General features: G+C 34.0%; 1 protein-coding gene across 1 annotated transcript in view; it reads left to right on the top strand.

The window, feature by feature from the left end:
- LOC142328927 (uncharacterized) overlaps positions 1–20,438 on the top strand; it is a 34,906-nt gene extending 14,468 nt beyond the window's left edge. The window contains exons 3-7 of the mRNA XM_075373100.1: positions 244–393; positions 4,360–4,708; positions 5,593–6,675; positions 12,185–12,283; positions 16,568–20,438. Of these exons, the coding sequence (XP_075229215.1) occupies positions 244–393; positions 4,360–4,708; positions 5,593–6,675; positions 12,185–12,283; positions 16,568–20,265 (5,379 nt within the window). The 3' untranslated portion in view covers positions 20,266–20,438. The remainder of the gene's footprint in view (positions 1–243; positions 394–4,359; positions 4,709–5,592; positions 6,676–12,184; positions 12,284–16,567) is intronic.
- Positions 20,439–21,388: the final 950 nt, after the last annotated feature.

Genomic DNA, 21,388 nt, shown 5'->3' with positions numbered 1-21,388 from the left:
AACCCAATTTATTTCATTCTAGCTAAATTATATTATAATTTACAGCATAACTATTTTTATTGTGATTATTATGTGTAGCGTACAAATTACAAGTCGTAATAATTATTACAAAAGTAGTATATGAGCATTAAACTATATAATAAGCAAAGAAATTATAATTTATTAAAATATTAAATAGTTTATACTTAATATTACATACGATTTATATTATTACAGCTGATAAAACTTATTTGTAATTTTCAGGAAGTTATGGCTGTACGCAACAGTAAACAGAACAAGTGTACTATACGTAATATGGTACCGGATAATGTTCGAGATAATACATGGAAAAAAAAAAAAGAAAAAAGTGTCGAGCATACTTTCATTGTCGGCAATAATATAACTAAATACGAGGTAACTGTTTTTTTTACGAATTTAAAATAATTTTTAATCGCTTAGTAATTAGCAACCGATGTAAAATTACAGTTCCTTTTCTTTTCTAACGATTAAAAAATGTATTTAAAGCGAACAAAAAATGACTTGAGAGACCAGGATTCAAATCCAGAATCTTCAAGATGAAAGGTAGAAAAATTACAACTATAAAATTTGACAATTTCAATACGTTATATCGACAATACAAAACATTGTCGATATAGAAATAGGTTGTTTATATCGACAATATACAACAATACATGTAGTAAATGCGATTAAACAATCGACAAATTATATGCCGACTACTGTTTTAATAAGTATGTTGACACACGTATGTACATATGGTACTGCATTACATACAGCAGTTGTTAGCATGTTGACAGATTTCAATGTTATAATGACAATACAACCTATCGTCATAGGTCATAAGGTCATTTGTCATCGGTTGACAGTATGTTATGTTATAAAATAATACCGTTTAAACAATTCTTTAAAAATTTTTTGATAAAGATCAGCACTACTTAATTTTGCACTTACTTTCAAAAAGTTAAAATTCAAAGAAAAGTTGTAAAAGCAATACGTTATGAAATTAAGTTTTATTTTTTCAAGTTAATTCTTTAGAAAAATTTTTTAGTTTTATTTTTATTTAAAATATGAAAGGAAAGAAATCCGATATTGAGAAACCTGCATCGTAATAAAAATTTAAAAAATGATTACAAAGGAATAACATAAAGAGGTATTTACTAATATGATTCTTTGACTCTCAAAATAGCGATGAAAAATTAAAAAAATCGTTTTTTATCTTAAAAAGATATTTTTAGTATCATTAATAAAACCGCAATTATTATGAAACAAATATTAAGATAGATATTCATAAAAAAAAAAAGAAGCTGTTAAAGGTTTATGTGTTGCTTAAAAGGTAATTTTTTTTAAGAGACAAACATTAATGTCATATAATAAAATAAATCTTGCAGATTAGAACATAGCAAACAAATTACTTCTACAGTATAATAATTATTCCTTTTCCATACTTTCCTTTTTTTCACAGCCTCTTCTGTTGATTTTTTATTCCCCACTCTTCATACTCTCTGTTTCACCTCGTCTTAATTCTTGCAATCTCCTAAAGCTGCAACGCGCACAATAATTTGTTCCTATATTTTCCTGTTCATTTTCTTACATCTATTATTAGTTCCTATGCTATACATTTGTAGTTGCTGTTCCTCAGTCTCTGATCGTAAAATGTACTACAATAACGACCGCTTATGAAATAACGTCTATATTATGTTTAATCTTTTGTCGATCATCCGAGTTTTTAATTCCAAAAGTATTAGAATCATTTGATATTTTATGCAAATTCTCTTCATTACACTTTCTGCAGCACAAAGAAATCATTCACCATCCTGGCACTGTTTCGACAATCGGTTCATTAACAACATCTTTCTTAAGCAGAAAACAGTATAATAACTTTAAGGGTTGTAATACAAAAGTTAAATTAATTTTTTAAAAACATTATAGAGTCTTTTTTTGTCAAATTCAGCACTTAGTATGTTAACTTGGATCGCGTGTAATATTAGCAGATTTTTTATCGTAAGACATTTAGGGCCAAATGACCCACTGTTACCTTTGAACGTGACACTACCTATTTAAAACATAAAAAAATTATACGTAAAAATAAGAGATAATGTTATAGTACAATTCAATTTACTTTTAGTATACTTAACGTATATTCTATGTATATTTTATTATCATTCAAATAGATATACTTAAAATTATTACAAAACCTGTTCAAAGGGCGGAAGGGTAACCAAAATTATTCACATAATTGAAAATAAGAAAAAAAGAACATTCATGTTCCGTTAGTTTTCGGAGCCCTTTAGTTTTTTATTCTGTTTTCCCTAGAATTTCATAATTTCTATACCCTCCAACCCAGTCCTTGCTACAATAATTTGCTCGGCTTCATCACTGTTTATTTTTACCGCATCATTTCACTTCCCGGTTTTCCTTTCCTCAGATCATTAGATCTAAATATACCTGTTTTATCAGGTAGCTAAATTCATCAAATACCGCATCAGTAAAATGAAGGAACATTAATCTCACTTATTTTACTGTAAAAAAAACCGATTTCCATTTTCACTTCTTTTGGACTCGCTTTATTTCCTTTCCTTTTCATTATACCCAAAAATGTTACGATCATCTTTATCTCTTATTACCGTTGTTTTTCCGTATACTTTCTCGTAAATATTTTATCTACCTGCAATATTTTTAAAAGGCTAGAAATTCTGTTGCTTCTCTTTTGCAGGCTTATTTTGTTTCATTCTTATTAATTTAGAAAAACAATTATCTATAAAGCGGTAATGTAAAACGGTATTATTCCTTTACGACTTTTAAAATCGGTCTTATTTCTGTTTTTAAAAATCGGTATTATTAAATCTTTCAACAAATACAATTTTAAGTTTCAGTCGTACCATTCAGTTATCGGTCTAAAAAGCCGTTGAAATCAAATTAATTTACTACTTTAATTAATTGAATTACTTCAATTGTCACATGACCCGCATTTGGTGTACTCTGCCTTTCTCTCACAGTATTTTTGCATTGTTTGTATCACCGTTTTGCACCTTTTCACTGTCAGGTCGACAAACTACTTTCATCTTGTCTGCAAAACATTCTTCACCAAGCAGTTACAGAAAGTTTTCCCCCGTGTCCTCACAAATTCTGATCCCTTCACACAAACTTAATTATTATCGATTACTTTCGTTACTTCTTTATAGCGTCTTCTTTATTTACAATTACTCTATACACTTTTCAACATTAATGAAACTTTTTGTCATTTTGGTATGTCATTTGATAATATTACGACTTTTTCCTCTAACCTACTTCTTTTCTTTCTTTTTCTTTTCAAATTTACATATCTTAGTTTCGAATTTCAATCTTTCCTTTATCTCTTTCTCTACAAGCGGACCATTATTTTCCGTAATTTTATCTTTGTGTTTTTCACTCGGGTAGTGCAAATAATATTAGGTTTATAGTTACTTGGGCTTCTGAACAAAATGCAGCATAAACAACTTCAGGATTTTTGAATACAGATAATAATTTGCATCTGTCAAAGTATGTAAATGGGTTTCATCGAAAACGTTTTTTCACAAAATCGGTAAAGTACTGTAGGTATTTACTTTCAAAAAATGATGCTCCACCCTGCGACTGAATTATTCAAGCTGTCTTCTCCATTTGTCCAACCTCCTGTAAATGTCTATTGTAAAGAATATGAATTTCTGTATTTAAGTTATATACGTGCTAGGAAGACTTTTAAAAACGACGGGTAAAAAAATACAATAAAATGCTCAATGGATTTTTTCCAAGGTATTTTGCAACAAAACTCTTTTCATTGTATAAATTAGTGTTTAAGTTAACTAATTAAAAAACAATATCGTAATAATTTTAATAATCTTCACAGATTACGATAATTTGACTACAATATCCAAAAAGAACAATTTCAAATATCCTACTTAATTTTATATCTTTTTGCGGTAAAGAAAGCATTCGACGCTAACATCAATTTCAGATCTGGATGTAATCATTATAAAGCATTCATTTTAATCTTAAACAAGTTTCATTATTTTTCTGGTTATTAATGGCGGATTTTAATTTTAATTATTTTTTTATTTATGTGTGCGAGTATATGTATGTTAATCATGTTCGTATGAAACTATCAACTACTGAAATTCTGTACAAGTAGAGCGTTCTGTATGAAATAATAAGTCCAAAAGTATTAAAGTATAATGTTCATTTCTTTTTATTATTTTTTAAATTTTAGTGAATTTTGGAATTTCAGGTAAGAGGTATAAAAAAAATCTATTTAAAAAAATTATTTTATCAATAAATATTGAATATTTGGCAGAAATAAAAATATTGAATATTTAGAAGTTTTAACATATTTATTTAAAATTACAGGCCTTACGAAAAACTGGATTAATAATATTAAATTTCTGCAGAGGCTTAAAAACATATTTAATTTTAACCCCGAAAGAAAAGGGATCAGAATGGATTTCGATGTTACATTCAAATTTAATACCGGGGGAAAATCAAGAGAAAACTAAAATAAATTCATTGACGCTACAAGAAAGGATGCTTTTAAGACAAAAACGCCAAACTGGAAACAACGAACGACACTCTGGCAGAAAAAGATACCGTGGACAAACTCAGACTCAGTTTGTAGCATTTGATAAAGATGGGCGAAATGGAACTGATAAAGGGATTGCAGAAGCAGTTGCTCAGCCAGATCTCTCTAGAGCAACAGTTAGTGAGTAATTGTACTTAAGATAGTGTCAATTTTTTATTTACTATCGATCAATTAGTTATTTCTTTTTGTTTTTGAAAATGATAATTATTATATTTTCAGACTTGGTGGCTTAGAAAAAATCTAAAAGTAATTATCGCTACGAAAATATTCATAGAAATTTGCAATATTGTTGTCCATCATAGTCAGTGATATTTTATATAATGATTAATCTTTATTAGCAACTGAACCAAATTTTTTCAAATTAATGTTCAATTTATGTTGTAAAAATCATACTACACGCACAAAAAAAAAAAGACTCAGAAAATGTTGCTCACAAATTTATGAAATAAAAAGACTTATTAAATATATAAACAACACTAATAGAAAACAAATTCAACATACAGAACACAAACACCAAAAAAAACACAGAAAATGAATGTAGAAAGATTTTCAGTTAACAATTTGCGTTGAGTGATATCTAAACTAAAATCTGAAGCTATTTAAATATGTGTCTGATAATGTTGGCAAATGTTACCTATTATTAAAAGATTCACAATAAGTTAATCGTTTCTAACAATACAAGTACGATAATTGTTAGGGTGCATATTAAAGATGAGAAAAAAAATTAACTTTCAGGTAGACAAAACAAAACTTTCCTCTTTATTTGATATTAGCAGCGGTGCTATCAAAAACTATTTTTTTGTTAACCAGTTGGATGATACTGACTAAAATAACGTTAAAATACAAATTGTGTACCATTAAAACTATAGTAAATGAAGCGATGTTTTTAATAAAATTCCTTATTACGGATAAAAAATAAGTTATTTGTCGTTCACTACATTAATATAAAAACTCAAAATAAAACATTTATTATGGAGATAAAGTAAAACATGTTTATTTTTCAGCCGGTACACATGGAATGGGTCAAGCACAGAGTCAGTCGGGTGTAGGAGATGACTGTGAAGAATGCTACCCGTTTGGCGTTTCAGCAGGAGGACGGTTTCCAGTCGGACCAGATGGAAGATATCCTGGTGAATCAGGAGTATATCCTGGAGCATCACGTGTTCCTGGACAATTCATCGGAGGATATCCAGGAACAACAGGATTTACAGTCGGTGGAATTCCAGGAGCATATCCTGGAGCACAAGGAAATGTTGGAGGTGGAGTTATTCCAGGAATATTTCAACAAGTACCTGGGGTTCAATATCACGGTGTAAGCGGTCAAGTACCAGGTGTTGGAGGAATATCGGGTGTATATCCTGCAGCACCTTCAGTACCCGGACAAATACTTAGGCCTGGTGAAGGTAATGGCATTCCCGGTACATACCCCGGGGCTCCTGGTACAGGAAGTATTCCTGGAGGAAGATACCCTGGAATTCAAGGACAAATACCTGAAACCGGGGGAGCTGGAAGCATTCCAAGAGTTCCTGGAGTAGGACCTGGTGGTGTACCTGGAACCCAATACTCAGGAGCAGCTGGCGTACCTGGTCAATTTCCTGGAATTGGTGGTATTCCTGGAATTGGATATCCTGGAGCACCTGGGCAAATATCAGAAACCGGTGCAGGTGCTGACATTCCTGGAGCACAGTACCCAGGAATTCCCGGTACTGTAGGAGGAATTCCTGGAGTTCAGTATCCCGGTACACCGGGTATAAGTGGAGGTTTTCCTGGAGTACCAGGTGTAGATGGCCGCATTCCTGGAGTACAATACCCTGGTGTAGGATTACCTGCTGGATTGACTCCTGAAGGTGCTGGTGGTATTCCAGGAACCGGTTACCCAGGAGTACAAGAAAGACCTGGAAAGATTCCCTCTGGTATGCCCAGTCAAATACCTGGTTTTTCTGGTGGAATTCCTGGAATCCGTTATCCTGGAGGACCTGGTGGCATTTCTGGAAGCATGTATCCTGGATTACCTGGTCAAATCTCTGGAACTGGTACTGTTGGTGGCACTAGTGGAGTCGGATACCCAGGAAGATTACCCGGTGCTGGTAAGTTAAAAATATACCTTGAAATTAAATAATATGCCGTAAAGTTACGTTTAGAAATTAATTTTAGCCAATTTTTTGGAAGAAAAAAGAATGTTTTAAAAGAATGTTGGTACGAGAAAACATTAATATGTTTATGTTTTCTCGTAACATTAGGCTCATTCAGAAATTGAGTATTCTAAAATACAGAATATAACTATTTTCATAAATAGTAAAGATTCTACTTTTAAATATTTATTACAGTATACATACAAAAACGAATAGTTTATGCTTTTATTATTATTATTCACTTCCTCCATCAAGTGACTCATAAAATGAATGAACACTTTGTACGAATAAAGGTTATCAAAATATTAAGGTTATCTTAATTATATTTATACGTACTTGTTTCACGGGTATTTGTCAACACCAAGTAATGGGCATTATACCCTACAAATTATACAAATTTATTAATAGCTTTGTCATTTTTATAAGTAATTTTTGTATCGCATTGTTGACTAATATTCAACATGAACGTTAACGTTTTCATTTTCAGTAAATCAATTTAGCCACCGGGTTGGTCTAGTGGTGAACGCGTCTTCCCAAATCAGCTGATTTGGAAGTCGAGAGTTACAGCGTTCAAGTCCTAGTAAAGCCAGCTATTTTTACACGTATTTGAATACTAGATCGTGGATACCGGTGTTCTTTGGCGGTTGGGTTTCAATTAACCACACATCTCAGGTACGGTCGAACTGAGAATGTACAAGAATACACTTCATTCACATCATCCTCTGAAGTATTATCTAAACGGTAGTTACCGGAGGCTAAACAGGAAAAAGAAGGAAAAAGTAAATCGATTTAGTTCAATTCTTGATCCCCGTTCGAATAGTATAGTTTTTCCTTCTGTAATATGCGGCGCGTTGTGTACTTGGCCCACCCAATATACGACCTTGTGACGTCACGAGTAGGCTGCGTATACTACTCGGCCTGAAAACATCAACTTCGCGTATAAAATTGAAGTATTACTTATCATATTGTACGAGGTAATAACTACCGCATTTACATTTATTAATTATAAACAATAGGTAATTCTTTTATAACCTTTATTTGCGCTAGATTATTAATTTTTATTAATAAACAAAAGCTTACTTGAATTATTTTCAGGCATCTAATTCAAACTTGTAGCAAATTCGCCATCCTCGCTAAACGAATCGCTATCACTGTCACTTTCATTTTCACTATCAGAGTCTACGCGTATAATATAAAGTTCTGTTATTTCATCTATCAGCGGTTCCAGTTTTTCATACCCTTTTTCAATATTTTTTACTTTTTCACAATAGGGTTTCCAGCCGTCTTCATTCGTGGAATTAATTTTTTCCGTAGTTAATTTTTCAACATTTGTAAAAGAAAATGTCGCGTTATTACTCGCCGCATTTCTTTTTACGGTTGACCACGCCATCTCAATCGGAACAAATCAGGATGGTACGATGGAAGTCTAAGAACACGACACCCGTGTTTTTTCAAAAGTTCATCCGAGTGATATTTTTGTACTTTAGTTTTACGTAACTTTACCGATTCATATAACTGTGGTTTCAGCATTTTTGAACTATACGGAATACGAGTTTTCTCCAACCGATCGGTCATATCTTTTCTTCTGGAGTTAAAATTTGCGCTTTATTAATACCTGTATTTTAATTTTGCGTTATCAACAAGTTTTGTATTTTCATTTTTTTTGCGTTATCAACTATTACTGACATCGGTGAAAGATTTTGAATCGATTTTTCACGCGTCTATTTCATGAAATTATCTGTATTCATGTTGTCACGGCAGTCGTCACTTTTCGAACCGGCTTTGCAAGTTTGTAATTCGTTCGGAATAAAACCGATTTCTTCTCCAGCATGAATTACTATTAAACGGTCACCTTAAGCGCGCTCATTAAGCATTTTTATACATATAATCGACTCAAGCGGAAAGAATCGAACACACGACAAACAACATACATGTAATTTTTGGGGGCCCGTTTCGTTTGTAAGTCTAAAAATGAAATAAAAATAATAATTACGCGCACAAATAATGTTTTTGAAAACAATAATATAATGCGAAGTCAGTTCGTGACGTCACAAGCTCGTAGATTCGCCGGGGCAACTTTTTTTTTAATACTAGATTTGAAATCATCTTTCGGGTGAAGATCACGCGACTTCCTCGCTTTCCGTTTTTTGCCATTAAAAGTACGTTGAAGTAAAAAGGTGAAATGATAAGGCGACAAGCTGCATTGTTTCAACGTAATACAAACCGTTTTGTAAATTAACAGCTAATTTACTCGACTAAATTTGTAATACGCTTTGAGTAAGTTTCCTGTTGATTTATTTCGTTTATAATAACAAAAACAAATATCAAATGATATTAACACCGGAAGTTAATTTTTATTTTAAAAATAATATCGGCTGATATAGCCGTTTAATTTGTTGTTATGTAGGTAATTATTAGTTATCGTTTATTATTATCGATATTACAGAACCGTTTAAAGTTCGTTATTGAATGCATTATGAATGTAAAATGCAATGAAATTGTTCCTGCAACGCGTTTTACTTCGTCAATGTAACTTTGAATACTTACAACTAGAAAGCCGGATTTCACCGTTGTTTTTCTTACGTCCGTCTACTTTCCTTTAAGTTTAATTTAATATGGCGGATACAAGATGGCGAGCAAAACTTAAAAACCCAACATCATAATGCAGATTTTTTTAACCCGTGTAGAACCCCATTTCTTTCTGCCTCCAGATATTTAGTATAAAGCTGTTTCCATACTTAAAACATCATCCGGTGTATCGTTACAAAATAATCATAAATATGAAAACGTAAATTATAAAACCAGATGCGATTGAAAACCATTCTAATTAATATATAAACATATAAAATAACGTTAAATACATCAAATTTTTTAAAAAATTCTAGAAACTAATTCACAATCAGAAGGGGTGTTGAGTTATACAAAAACAATTCTCTGATCCGGATCGATAGCAATATTGTTATTTTTTTAAGAATATGCGACTTAATTTTAGCAAAGACTGCGCTCTCATGATTTACGATCGACAACATTAAATTTGTTGTTTTGGTGTGTAGCTGATTTTTGTTAACACTGCAATTATAATTTTAATATTAATTAGTATATCGTATTAATTATATATTATTCATTTAATATTAAATAAATACGTATAATACACGAAATAAGTACAAAATAATACATATTTTTTTCTTTCTTTTTTGGTTATTTTACGTCTACGATACACTAATGTAGAGCTTGTAAGTAAATAATTGTAGTCTGTTTAACGTACTTATTCAATGACGTTGTTTTAAAATTTTACGACATAAATTTTCTTAATCGTTTTTGTTCCAAAACCGAACGACTGAATGACGGAAAATAAAATAACATTAACATATTATTTATTTATCGGTTTACTTAAGTCACATTTAAAAAAAAAAAATGATATATAGGAAAAAAAATTATCAGAATTATGATATGCGCTTTTATTTTAGGAAAAAAACTCGTTCAGAATCGTTATTCTGATTGAATAGTTATACAATCGATTAGTATTCTTGATTTAACTAAAAATTGTTGATAATTCATTAATGCGGTCAAGTATTTTTTTAAGTTCGGGACAATAGAGACGGTCGGGGACGGCGCTTTCCCTACGGCATGGAAATAAGCGCAGAAGTATCCGTGACCCGTTAAAAACCGGGTCGCGCAGTACTATTCTCCATGCCGCCGCTCTGTCCGTAGTCTGACCAGAGGGATACGTCTTGCGGTTCATCGTCCCCCGGTCTCGCGGTTCCAGTCTCTTGCCAGGCGAGGAACGTGCGAGTCCGTTCCTCCCCGTTGACGTGACGGTTTCCCGGTCTTCGCTTGCCCGGCCGCCTCCTGTATGCCGCCTGGCACAAAAGAGCAACGGATATAACGCCGGCGACCACCAAAACGGCAGGCTTGAAAACCGTCCGATGGTGCAACGAATCCGATGGTGCAACGAACCGCTATCTTACGAGTCGCTTCCGGTTTCTCTCAAATCTTAACGCCTGAATCCACGCTTCGGCACCGTAAAACAGGACAAAATGCACTCTCAGCACTTCTCAGCAAAGCTGACTTTCCAGTCGATCCTCGTACAGGTTCTTCGCGGCCGGCTTGGTTTAGACAACCTCATCCACGACCCGTAATGGGAGGAGAGTAATAATAGTAATAAAGACCTAGTATAGATCTTAAACCGTTGTAAATTTTAATTTTCTGTATTACTTTCAAGCGTTTTAGTGAATTTTACTTGTTTTTATAATACGGTTACTTACTACAGTGAAAGAATGAAGGTGCCGCTGTTAAGCGGCCGGCTTAACACCACCTGTGTTTTGGAATTGCTAATACGCAACAGTACAGTTCCTTCAGAGAAGAAGGCGATGGGAAACCGCTTAACTCTTCAGTTTCTTGAACTCTTGTTATTACTGAAAACAGCAATAGCATTTTCCACAGTACTTGTGACTCATAACAGATTAACGACCGTCATTACGGTTTCCGTATTTTAATTTGTGTCGTATTAAAGAGATATTTAAAACTTTAATTTTAGACCAAACTGTTTTCTAGTCAAAAAAATTCTGTCGCTCCAATTCTCATTGTTTATTTGATAATACGTAAATAAATCTTTCCATATATTAAGATGAAATGGACTAGAAACAATAACGAACGAAAAATAAATAAATAATCTAACAAAACTAGTACCGGTAACTGAAATTATATTTTAACTTCAAAAAAACGTTACCGAAGTGCTGCAAAATTTCTGTTAGAATGTAAATTTAAGTTACAAATAAAAAAGAATCTTAGGATGTAGCAAAGTTTTATCGGAGAAAATATTTTTTATAAAAATTCAAAGTTTAGTTAAAATTAAGGAGCTGTCTGTTAAAAGAACCAGGTTGCAGAAATCTTATTCATGTTTAAAATAAAAAAATTTGGGCAAGACTATATATATATATATATATATATATATATTAAATATAAAACTTGAATTTATATATTTCCATGAACACATGTTGACACAGAGATTTGCATTTCTGAAAGTCACTGTTTTGGAATTCATAAATGTTGGATACATAAAAATCTGAAAATCTCCATTTTGTACGACTGTAGTACTTAATCTCTTACACTCAAATGGCCTTAACTATTTACTCATAAATGGCTGAATGAAACTAAGTTTTTAATTAGTATTGTTTAATATTTTACTTTTACTCAAACTGAAATCCCTCCTTATTTAGACATTACCATTGCGGTACTCTTCAATACTGTCAGGCAAACTCACGTAACTTACGATATGAATTTGTTTCTTCAAAAGCCAGTTTGACTACTGCAACCGCATTTTTCAGTTTTGTTCGTCTAAATTTTTTCTATTATTTATTTTCACAGCTCAAAATACTAATATATCATTTTAATAATTATATATATAATTATCATTAGATTATATTATATAATATAATACTGCACCTTATTAAACGTTTTTCAGGCGGTGTACCTGGTGGATATCCTGGACAAATCTTGGAACCTGGCTTTACAGGAGTCATTCCTGGAAAGGGTTATCCTGGAGCATCAGGGCAAATTCCTGGTATGTAAAAGTACCACTATAATATCTATAACTTCTTTCCGCTATAATATTTATAACGCTGCACGCATTAGTAACAAACAACATATTGATAATAATATAAACTGCTGAACAAATATAGTAATAGAAAAGAAATCGTTAATCGAGCTTTAGCTTTAAATTTTAATTACAACTTGGGAAAGCGTCAGATAGATTGTTTAACAGTTAGGCGGTGATTTCAAAAGCAAATTACGGACCGTAAAATGTATTCAAAAGGAGAGATTTATTTCGCTGCAATTTAGTTATGATAAAATGAAAATTGAAGTTAAAAAGCCTAAGAAATAAATAAAGAAGAGACGGGATTCAGACAAATTAAAAGAGAATAACATGAAGTTACGATTTGAACAAATCTTAAGTACAGGTCTCTAATAATTATTATAAAAGTAGGTTTGGTTGATAAGTAACGGATACGTTTTTAAAAATGCAATATTTACGCGAGAAAAGAGACTTTAGAAAAAAAGAAGTAAAATCTGGTAGAAAATAGTTATCAAAGTTATCGATAACAATATCAATACGAATATAAAAATTGATGGATGAACATAGAACTCGTAAAAATTCACTAGACAATAGCAGAAGGGATTATATCGCACATTAGAATTAAAATTAAATGAAAATGCAAATTAGCAAAGAAAAAATGTTGTTGCATCGATATAATGAATTTGAGAAACACTCGATTACTGGAAAAGTGTATAATAAATAAGAAAAAAATTTACGAAATGTAGCCGGTGTATATTAATATCAAAGGTCTGTGTCGAAATTCACGGTTAGGTAGAGCAAAAGTTCTACAAGGTGGTAGAAACACATAAATGAATTATACAGAGGGGGAAATTTATTTATGTTGTTTTAAAGGAAGATAAAAATTTGATAATATCAGAGGTGATAATATTTTGAGATCAAAGTTCAGTAGAATTGCACATAAATACAGCAGGGCTGTTGTCTCGTTCAAGATAACTGAAAATATCCACAAATTTTTAAAACAATAGATATCTTAGCGAATCAGAAGCAGAATCTAGGTAAGTGTGAGTACAGTTTATTATCTCGTGAATAAAAAATTTTCACTTGAAAATAGAAGCGTGTGTTGAAAGGAATACAAGATGATGACCGATCAGTTTCAGAAAGAGCACGGGTACAAGGGAGGACTAATCGTACGGAAAAAGATTAAGAAGAATAAAGCCGGCTGTGACATGTATCGTTCTAAAAAATAATTTCGGGTCGGGTAAAACGTTTAAAATTTTAAATGAAATTAAACAAACAGGAATGAAAACTTAAATGCAGTTTGTATAAGAGTTAGAAGTGACGAGTAGGTAGTGAGAAAATCATTAATGTAATCTATCCCCTCTGCTGTTTTAATTTGAATGTAAAAGAAGCAAGTCAAGAAATGATAGAGACAAATTTGAGAGTGGAGTAAATATCTAAGGAGAAACGAATAAAAATTTTGAGAAGCACGATGAATTACTCTTTTGGCAACGACCAGAAAAGATTCTAAACGGCACGGATTAATCGCTAAGACAAATTAAATTCTAAAACGAGTAAAACGAAGATTATAAAATGCGATAGAAAGCAGAAATTAAATATTAACGTAGGATATTTCGTATGATATTAGCAGAAGTTGCAGAATTTGTTTTATCTAGGCGGTAAAATTACAAAGGATGGACAAATTACGGTAGCGATTAAACAATTTTTTCTGTTGTAAGATAGACCGGCAAAAACCGTTTTCACGGAAAAACATATTATTTAATATGAATTTTAGAAAGTTATTCGTAAAAATACTTGCGCAAAGTGAAGCAAATTACAGCGGCAGAACGTAGGCGATAACAAAAGAAGAAAGGGAAATATCTGCTTTGAAAGGAGCATCAAAATTTAAATAGGCCGATAGCATATGGAAAAAATAGATCTATGAAAGAGGCGACAGGAAAAATTTATTGCAGAATCTATTAAACACACAAACTAGATTTGTAGGAGATAAATTATTAAGATATCCAGATTCAGTCGATTAATGTAATAGCGATACGAGTAAACGGTAAAAACCGTAGAGGAAGACAAACATTGAATCGTATAAAACACATTATTTGGAGATATTTACGACACTTTTATCTTAATAAACATTTTAAACGGCTATTAAATTTTAGATCCCGTAAATATATTTTTATACATACCATCTTGATTTATCTTTCTAAATGTAAATTTCTAGCAAAATATATTTTTAACTAAGTACCGCTATATATTTAAAAATTATAGTTACGGCAAAATTCTTCTTCTTTTCGGCAAATATTAACCGACAGAAAGAGATTTCAGTCGAAGACCGTTAAGAAAAACGAATGGCATATTTATAGTAAAATTAAAAATTAATTTGTGATTTTGAGGATATACAGTCATAAATTTCTTAAAAACAGTTTTTCAAGTAACACGAATAACCGATTTAAAGGTATTCCAGATGGGAAATTCAATTTCATTATGTACATGAAAATAATGTGCAATTATAATGTCGTGTGCATAATGACACGATGTCATACGACACGATCAGTGAAACCCGCTGCTTGTAGTTTGAATATTCCTTGTTTTAAGAAACTTAGAACAAGATTAGTAATTAAAAAAAAAAAAAAATAATAATAATAATATTAATATTAGTATAAACTGTTTACTATAAAAAAACAAATTATTTTTATGGCACCAACAAAATACTTTAAAAAACTCGGGTGGGGCTGTGTCGGGGCGCACGGCCGTTGGTATAACGTGAAACGTTACGGACCTTGGATGAAGTTCCTCCGAGCTACACACCGACCGATGGGAGAGCCACCGTCGTATTTTCAGGACAAAACTGAAAGTCTCCGGTGGAAAATTTTAGTTCCTTCATTTGGCCAACTCTACAGAAAAATTGGTCGGTGTTGTCAACTAGTCGTTTTAGTATATCGGATTGAAATAAAAACAAAATATCGACTGCGTACTAAATTCAATTTTAACATAAAACAGACACTAGATGGTACATTATCTCTATTTCGACGACAATTTTGTTCAACATCGGTCTGCGATATGAGAAGTAAGAGACATAAGGCGTAATATCAATATCAATTTGTCGAACCGAAGCCGATCACAAATGCTGCAAGGTAGACCAAACGGATTGTTTTCAAATACCGTTTTGAAGCGTTTGTCCGTTGCACGCCAATGGCCAGGGCCATCGCATCAATTTGACCGATCAGTCCGGGGACAGATGTACGGGTATTATCTTCACTCGTTATGTCCATTAATTCGGGTACAACAGCAGTAGAGGTGCTCGCGCCGTGCCAGCTTTGCGACGCTCCCGAAACAGTCTCGCTCGCTCGGCACTGGATATTGGGGTACCTGTCCGTGGTCCACAACCTTCCCTTTCCAACTATATACGTATGCTATATTTCCGGCTGAGGCTGACATATTGAATTTTTATACTTTTTTACACGTTTACTTTTAAATATTGTCCAAAATACACTTATTATTACATAAATCGATCTGTCTTGAGAAACTATAAACACAAGTACACGAATAACCGCGCTATCGCATCTAAGTCGTAAGCTATACTGAACGGAAATGAGCGAGAGCGCCGGTTTGTGCCCCTCCCGCCAGTGAAGCAAACTCAAAGTCGTATCGCCGAGCCGACTATGCAAGTTATAAAATGACACCGCATTTACGTATTTGAGACTAACAGTCAGGGAGTTATTAAAGCAAGACGATATAGACCTTTTCATTACGCTATAAATTTCTGTTCGGGTACCCGTACGTTTCGGTATGATTTTAAAGACGCCTCCTACCTGGCTTTATTACATATATATATATATATAATTAAATGCGAACATAAATTTTGATCGTAAATTTTTGAATCGCGGTTAATTTTTATCTTCCAAAATTTAATCGATGTTTTACAAATAAAAGGTGCTTTATTAACCTGCTCGTCAGGTTGATACATAATAACTGTGTTAAAAGAAAACGTGTTAACGGTCTTTTGTGAAAGAAAAGCGATCCTTTTTTGATAAAGAAATATTGGGGAAATAGCAGAAACGATTACTTTCAATGAAAAAGAAAACTCCAGTATAATGAGACTCGAGGTTTGGCCACCCCGCAGAGTAACTTAATTCTCCCCAAATGTATTAAAATATAATAAAATAAATGAAGACCGGTAATTTTTTACGAAAATTAAAACAAAATATATTTGTATAATTAATGAATTTTTGCTTATTATTATGTAAATAAAAAATCTTTTAATTAAAAATTTTACAGGTGGATTACCTGGAGCTCATACAAGAATACCTGGAGCTGGATACCCTAGTGGCACTCCTGGTGGTGGATATCCAGGAACCGTTGGACAAATTCCAGGAATACCAGGACAAAGACCGACAGGTGATGGTATATCTAGAGACTATCCAGGAATACCTGGACAGTTACCCGCGTATGAGATACCAGGAATAAAATATCCAGTAGGACCTGGAGGGATTCCAACATTATATCCTCCACCAGGTGCACCAGGACAAACCTTTGAGCCTGGAGTAGAATACCCGAGAAGACCGGGACAAATCACAGGAGCGGGTGAAGTATCTGGAGCTCCAGGACAAATTGGTGGTGTATCTGGAGAATATCCTGGAGCATCAGCACAAATTCCTGCAACAGGTAGTTTACCCGGACAAATCTCTGGAGCTGGAAGAATACCTCAAGGATATCCTGGAGCTCCAGGACAAATTCCAGGAGCTGGTGATACATCTGGAAGATATCCAGGAGCACAAGGGCAAATTTTGGGTGGTATACCTGTTGTATATCCTGGAGGTCCAGGGCAAATTACAGGAGCTGGTGGTGTGTCTGGAGGCTATCCTGGAGTTGGTGGCATACCTGCAGGATATCCTACAAGTCCAGGACAAATTACAGGAACAGGTGGCATTCGTGGAGGATACCCTGGAGAAATTGCAGGAGCTGGTGGTATATCTGGAAGATATCCTGGAGGTCCAGGACAGATTCCTGGTGTTAGCATATCTGGAGGATATCCTAGAGGTCCAGGACAAGTTACAGGAGCAGGAGTTGTATCTGGAGTACAAATTTCTGGTACTGGTGGCATACCTGGAGGATATCCTGTTGGTCCAGGACAAATTACAGGAGCAGGCGGTGTATCTGGAGGATATCCTGGAACACTGGGGCAAATTCCCGGTGCTGGTGGCCTACCTGGAAGATATTCTGGAGGTCCTGGACATATTCCTGGTGCTACTGGTACACCTGGAGGATATCCAGGACAAATTACTGGAGCAGGTGGTGTACCTGGAGGATATCCAGGACAAACTACTGGAATTGGTGGTATACCTGGAGGATATTCTGGAGAACCAGGACATATTCCTAGTGTTGGTGGTATAACTGGACAAATCCCAGGAACAGGTGGTCCTCCTGGAGGATATCCTGGGGCACCAGGACAAATTACAGGAGCAGGAGGTATATCTGGAGGATATCCTGGGGCACCAGGACAAATTACAGGAGCAGGAGGTATGTCTGGAGGATATCCTGGGGCACCAGGACAAATTACAGGAGCAGGAGGTATGTCTGGAGGATATCCTGGGGCACCAGGGCAAATTACAGGAGCAGGAGGTATGTCTGGAGGATATCCTGGGGCACCAGGACAAATTACAGGTCCTGGTAGTATATCTGGAAGATATCCTGGAGCGGTAGGACACGTTCCTGGTACTCATGGCATACCTGGACAAATCCCTGGAGTTGGTGGATTAACTGGAGGTTACCCTGGGGATCTAGGACAGTTTCCAGGAGGTGGTGGAATATCTGGAGGCTATCCTGGAGCTGGTGGCATACCTGGGGGATACCCTGGAGTTCCAGGACAGTATATAGGAACTGGGGGAATATATGGAGGCTATCCTGGAGCTGGTCTTACACCTGGAAGATATCCTGGGGCACCTGGGCAGATCACTGGTGCTGGTGGTATACCTGGACAAATATTTGGGCCTGGTGTAGCAGGCAGCATTCCTGGAACTGGTGTTTTACCAAGCGGTGTTGGACCTGGTGTGCATCAAACTTCAATACCTGGTGATTATGTTTCTGGTAAGTATCCAGAACAAACATTGACAGCTGTTACATCACCTGAAACTATAGGACAAAACGTTATTGTATCAGGAGATTCTCAAGCCGAGACCAGCATCCATTATGAAGGAAAAGAAACAAAAGCTTCGGCTTCATCTCAAGGTAAAGTAGGATCAGGAGTAGCTCAAGCTCAAGTATCTGGAACATATACAGGGTCAGGCTCATTTTCGGCTCAAGCACAAACAAGTGATAGTGAGCGAGGAGCTCAAAGTCAAATTGAAGGTAGCGGTGAAGGGGCAACAAGTACCGCTGAAGGTAGAGCCGGTAAGAGCCAAACTCAAGCCCAAGTACAACTTGGATCAAGTATCGGTGCAGTTACCTCTCAGTCTCAGAGCTCAGGTTCTAATTACGGTACCAACACCCAAGTACAAGCAGGAGTCAAAGGTGGTCTTGCAGATGCCCAATCAAAAGGTCCTGGTAGCACTTCAAGTCAAGCACAAATTGGTTTTACACCTTACCAAAAGAACGCAAATCCAGATCAGAAGACACCATTCAAAGGCGGGGGAACTGCTTCATCCCAAAGTAGTGCTCTTTCAGGACAGTCACAAAGTCAAATACAAGGTTCATTTAGATATGGTGTAACATACACCGGTGCTGCTCAAGCAGGTTCAGGAACACCAGGTTTAACACATCCTAGACTAACATTTAATCATACAAATTTATATAACTTTTCATCGAAAGATTCACATTCAAATACTGATATTTCAACTCAGTTTCAAAGTACTGTTGTAACAACAGAGAGGAATTCTGAGATCGAACCTCAAAACACTCCTCCTGATCCTCTTTACGTACAACCAACCATTTCTTCTGATATTCCAACTAGCAGTACTATAAATAACTATTCACCTCCTGTTATAAATTACCCTGCAGGTTCATCCTATAATCGAGGTGACATAGCGGAATCTTCATATTACACACCAAAAACCGATAACCAAATTACAAATTACAATTTACAGCAAAGCGGACCAAATGCCAATGAAGACGACGAAGATGATTATGACGATGAATACGATGATGAAGATGGATTACAACAGGAACCACAACCACCACAACTTATGCCTCGTGCAGGTAGCCACCAATTAAAACCAAACATTAGTCAAAATGGTAACAATAAACAGTCTACTATATCTGCTTCACCAAACGTAAAGGTAATAACAAACCAAAACCAGAATAAACTAACCGATTCAAATAAACAACCAAGCCAAACGCAGCAAGTAATATTAACATCGAATAATAAACACGGAACTCATATTATCCAAGATTCTGCAGGAACAGTACGCCCTGGAGATGTTTTTCAGCCAGGTCAAACAGTTCCAGGTACAAATGGGTATAAAATTCCTCCAGGTTTTCGTGGAAGAATTACATCTGTTGCAGGAGGGCAAACAGTTGCAAGTGCACCATCAGGAGGTCAGGCACAAACTCAAACAGTAATCTTAACTCCAGGAAATGGAAATGTAACTTACTCAAATAGAAAATTATCCAAACAAGAAATGATTACAAAAGAAAGTTATAGTAATAACGGATACTCTAGTTCCAGACAACAAATATTAAGAAATCCTGATCGTCGGTACAATTCATATTCTAGGAAAAGACCAGGAGATTTAGTAAGGAATGCAGAAAATCCAAGAGACTATGACAGCTTTGTAACGGTGACAAAAAGTGAAACCGGTGCTTTAGGTAATGGAAAATCAAACTCTGATAAAAAGTTTTCTCATACTTATTACACAAAATCATCTACATGTGGCTATTTTACATTTTCCTGTAATGTGGTATATGGATCCAACGGAAGAACTAAAATATGTAAACCTAATCCACAAACCAACCCGGATGGTACTCCATGTGTACATTAAAATAATATAAAAACTACTTAACAAAAATTTAATTTAGAACTTTTATTATTATGATTTAATGTAATTTATAATTTTATGAATGTTTAGTATAGCGATATTATTTATATGTTACGTATAAAATTAATGTACATAGAAAGTAAATTAATGAATAAAAAATATATAAATTTTTATAATTTCATCATAAATTACTGCTTAGTGAAATAATTTTATAACTTTGTAAATACTGATTTATGAAATAAAAAACTTTGTGTTTTATAATATTTCTAGTTTAAACTTTCTTTTAGTAGCTTATATTTTGATATAGTACTGTTCACAAATTATGGTGTAATTATATAATAGCTAAAAAGTAAAACAGCTTCATTCCAATAACCTTCTAACTACAGTTGCAGAATACATTTCATTTGAAAGGTTCTGGGTTATAGTCCCAGGTAGTCTTTTTATTATGTGTCATATTCTATATAGTTAACATCTTATTATAAAAAATAGGAACAGAGAACCTGCAGTCAGATGTTTGTAGTTACCAGAGAGATTAAAAGAAATAATCAACCAATATAAAATGCAATTATCAAAAATGCTCAAATAATTTTAGATTCAAATTTTGGAGTATCGTTCATTATAGTATTTTAAATGGAAATCTCTACAACACCCTTTTAGAGTAACACATTTGCTGTTACAAATTTAGTGTTATAAAATAAGTTAATAATAAGTAGATTTTTATTATAATTTTTAACTTATTATTACATAGCGAAACTGTTTGATCAATGTTAACAATTCTTTTCTTTTTTTTTTTGGGGGTCAGAACAGTAAAAAGATTTATCTTAGTTATAAAGGTTTGATTTGCAAGTATTAGAGACCAAAAAATTTGATGTTCACAATCGTATGATGATTTTATTTTTTTAGTACTTGACAGCGTATCAATATTAAGACCCTTAAACGTAATTTGTATAATGGAATTCAAAATTTGATGTATTTTGAACTGAAAACTGATCTTTATTTTAATAACTTAGTGAAAAATCCGCTTAAGAAAGCTAAATAAAAACATACAGCATTTGATGTAGTTAGCGGAAGTGTAAAACTAAGGACTGGAAACACAAAGTTTTTTTTTTTAGTAGGTCCGTACCCT

The sequence above is a fragment of the Lycorma delicatula genome, chromosome 8, assembly GCF_047948215.1.
Source record: "Lycorma delicatula isolate Av1 chromosome 8, ASM4794821v1, whole genome shotgun sequence".
NCBI lineage: Eukaryota > Metazoa > Arthropoda > Insecta > Hemiptera > Fulgoridae > Lycorma > Lycorma delicatula.
Note: the sequence above shows the minus strand (reverse complement) of the source record. Positions and strands in the feature narration are given on the sequence as shown.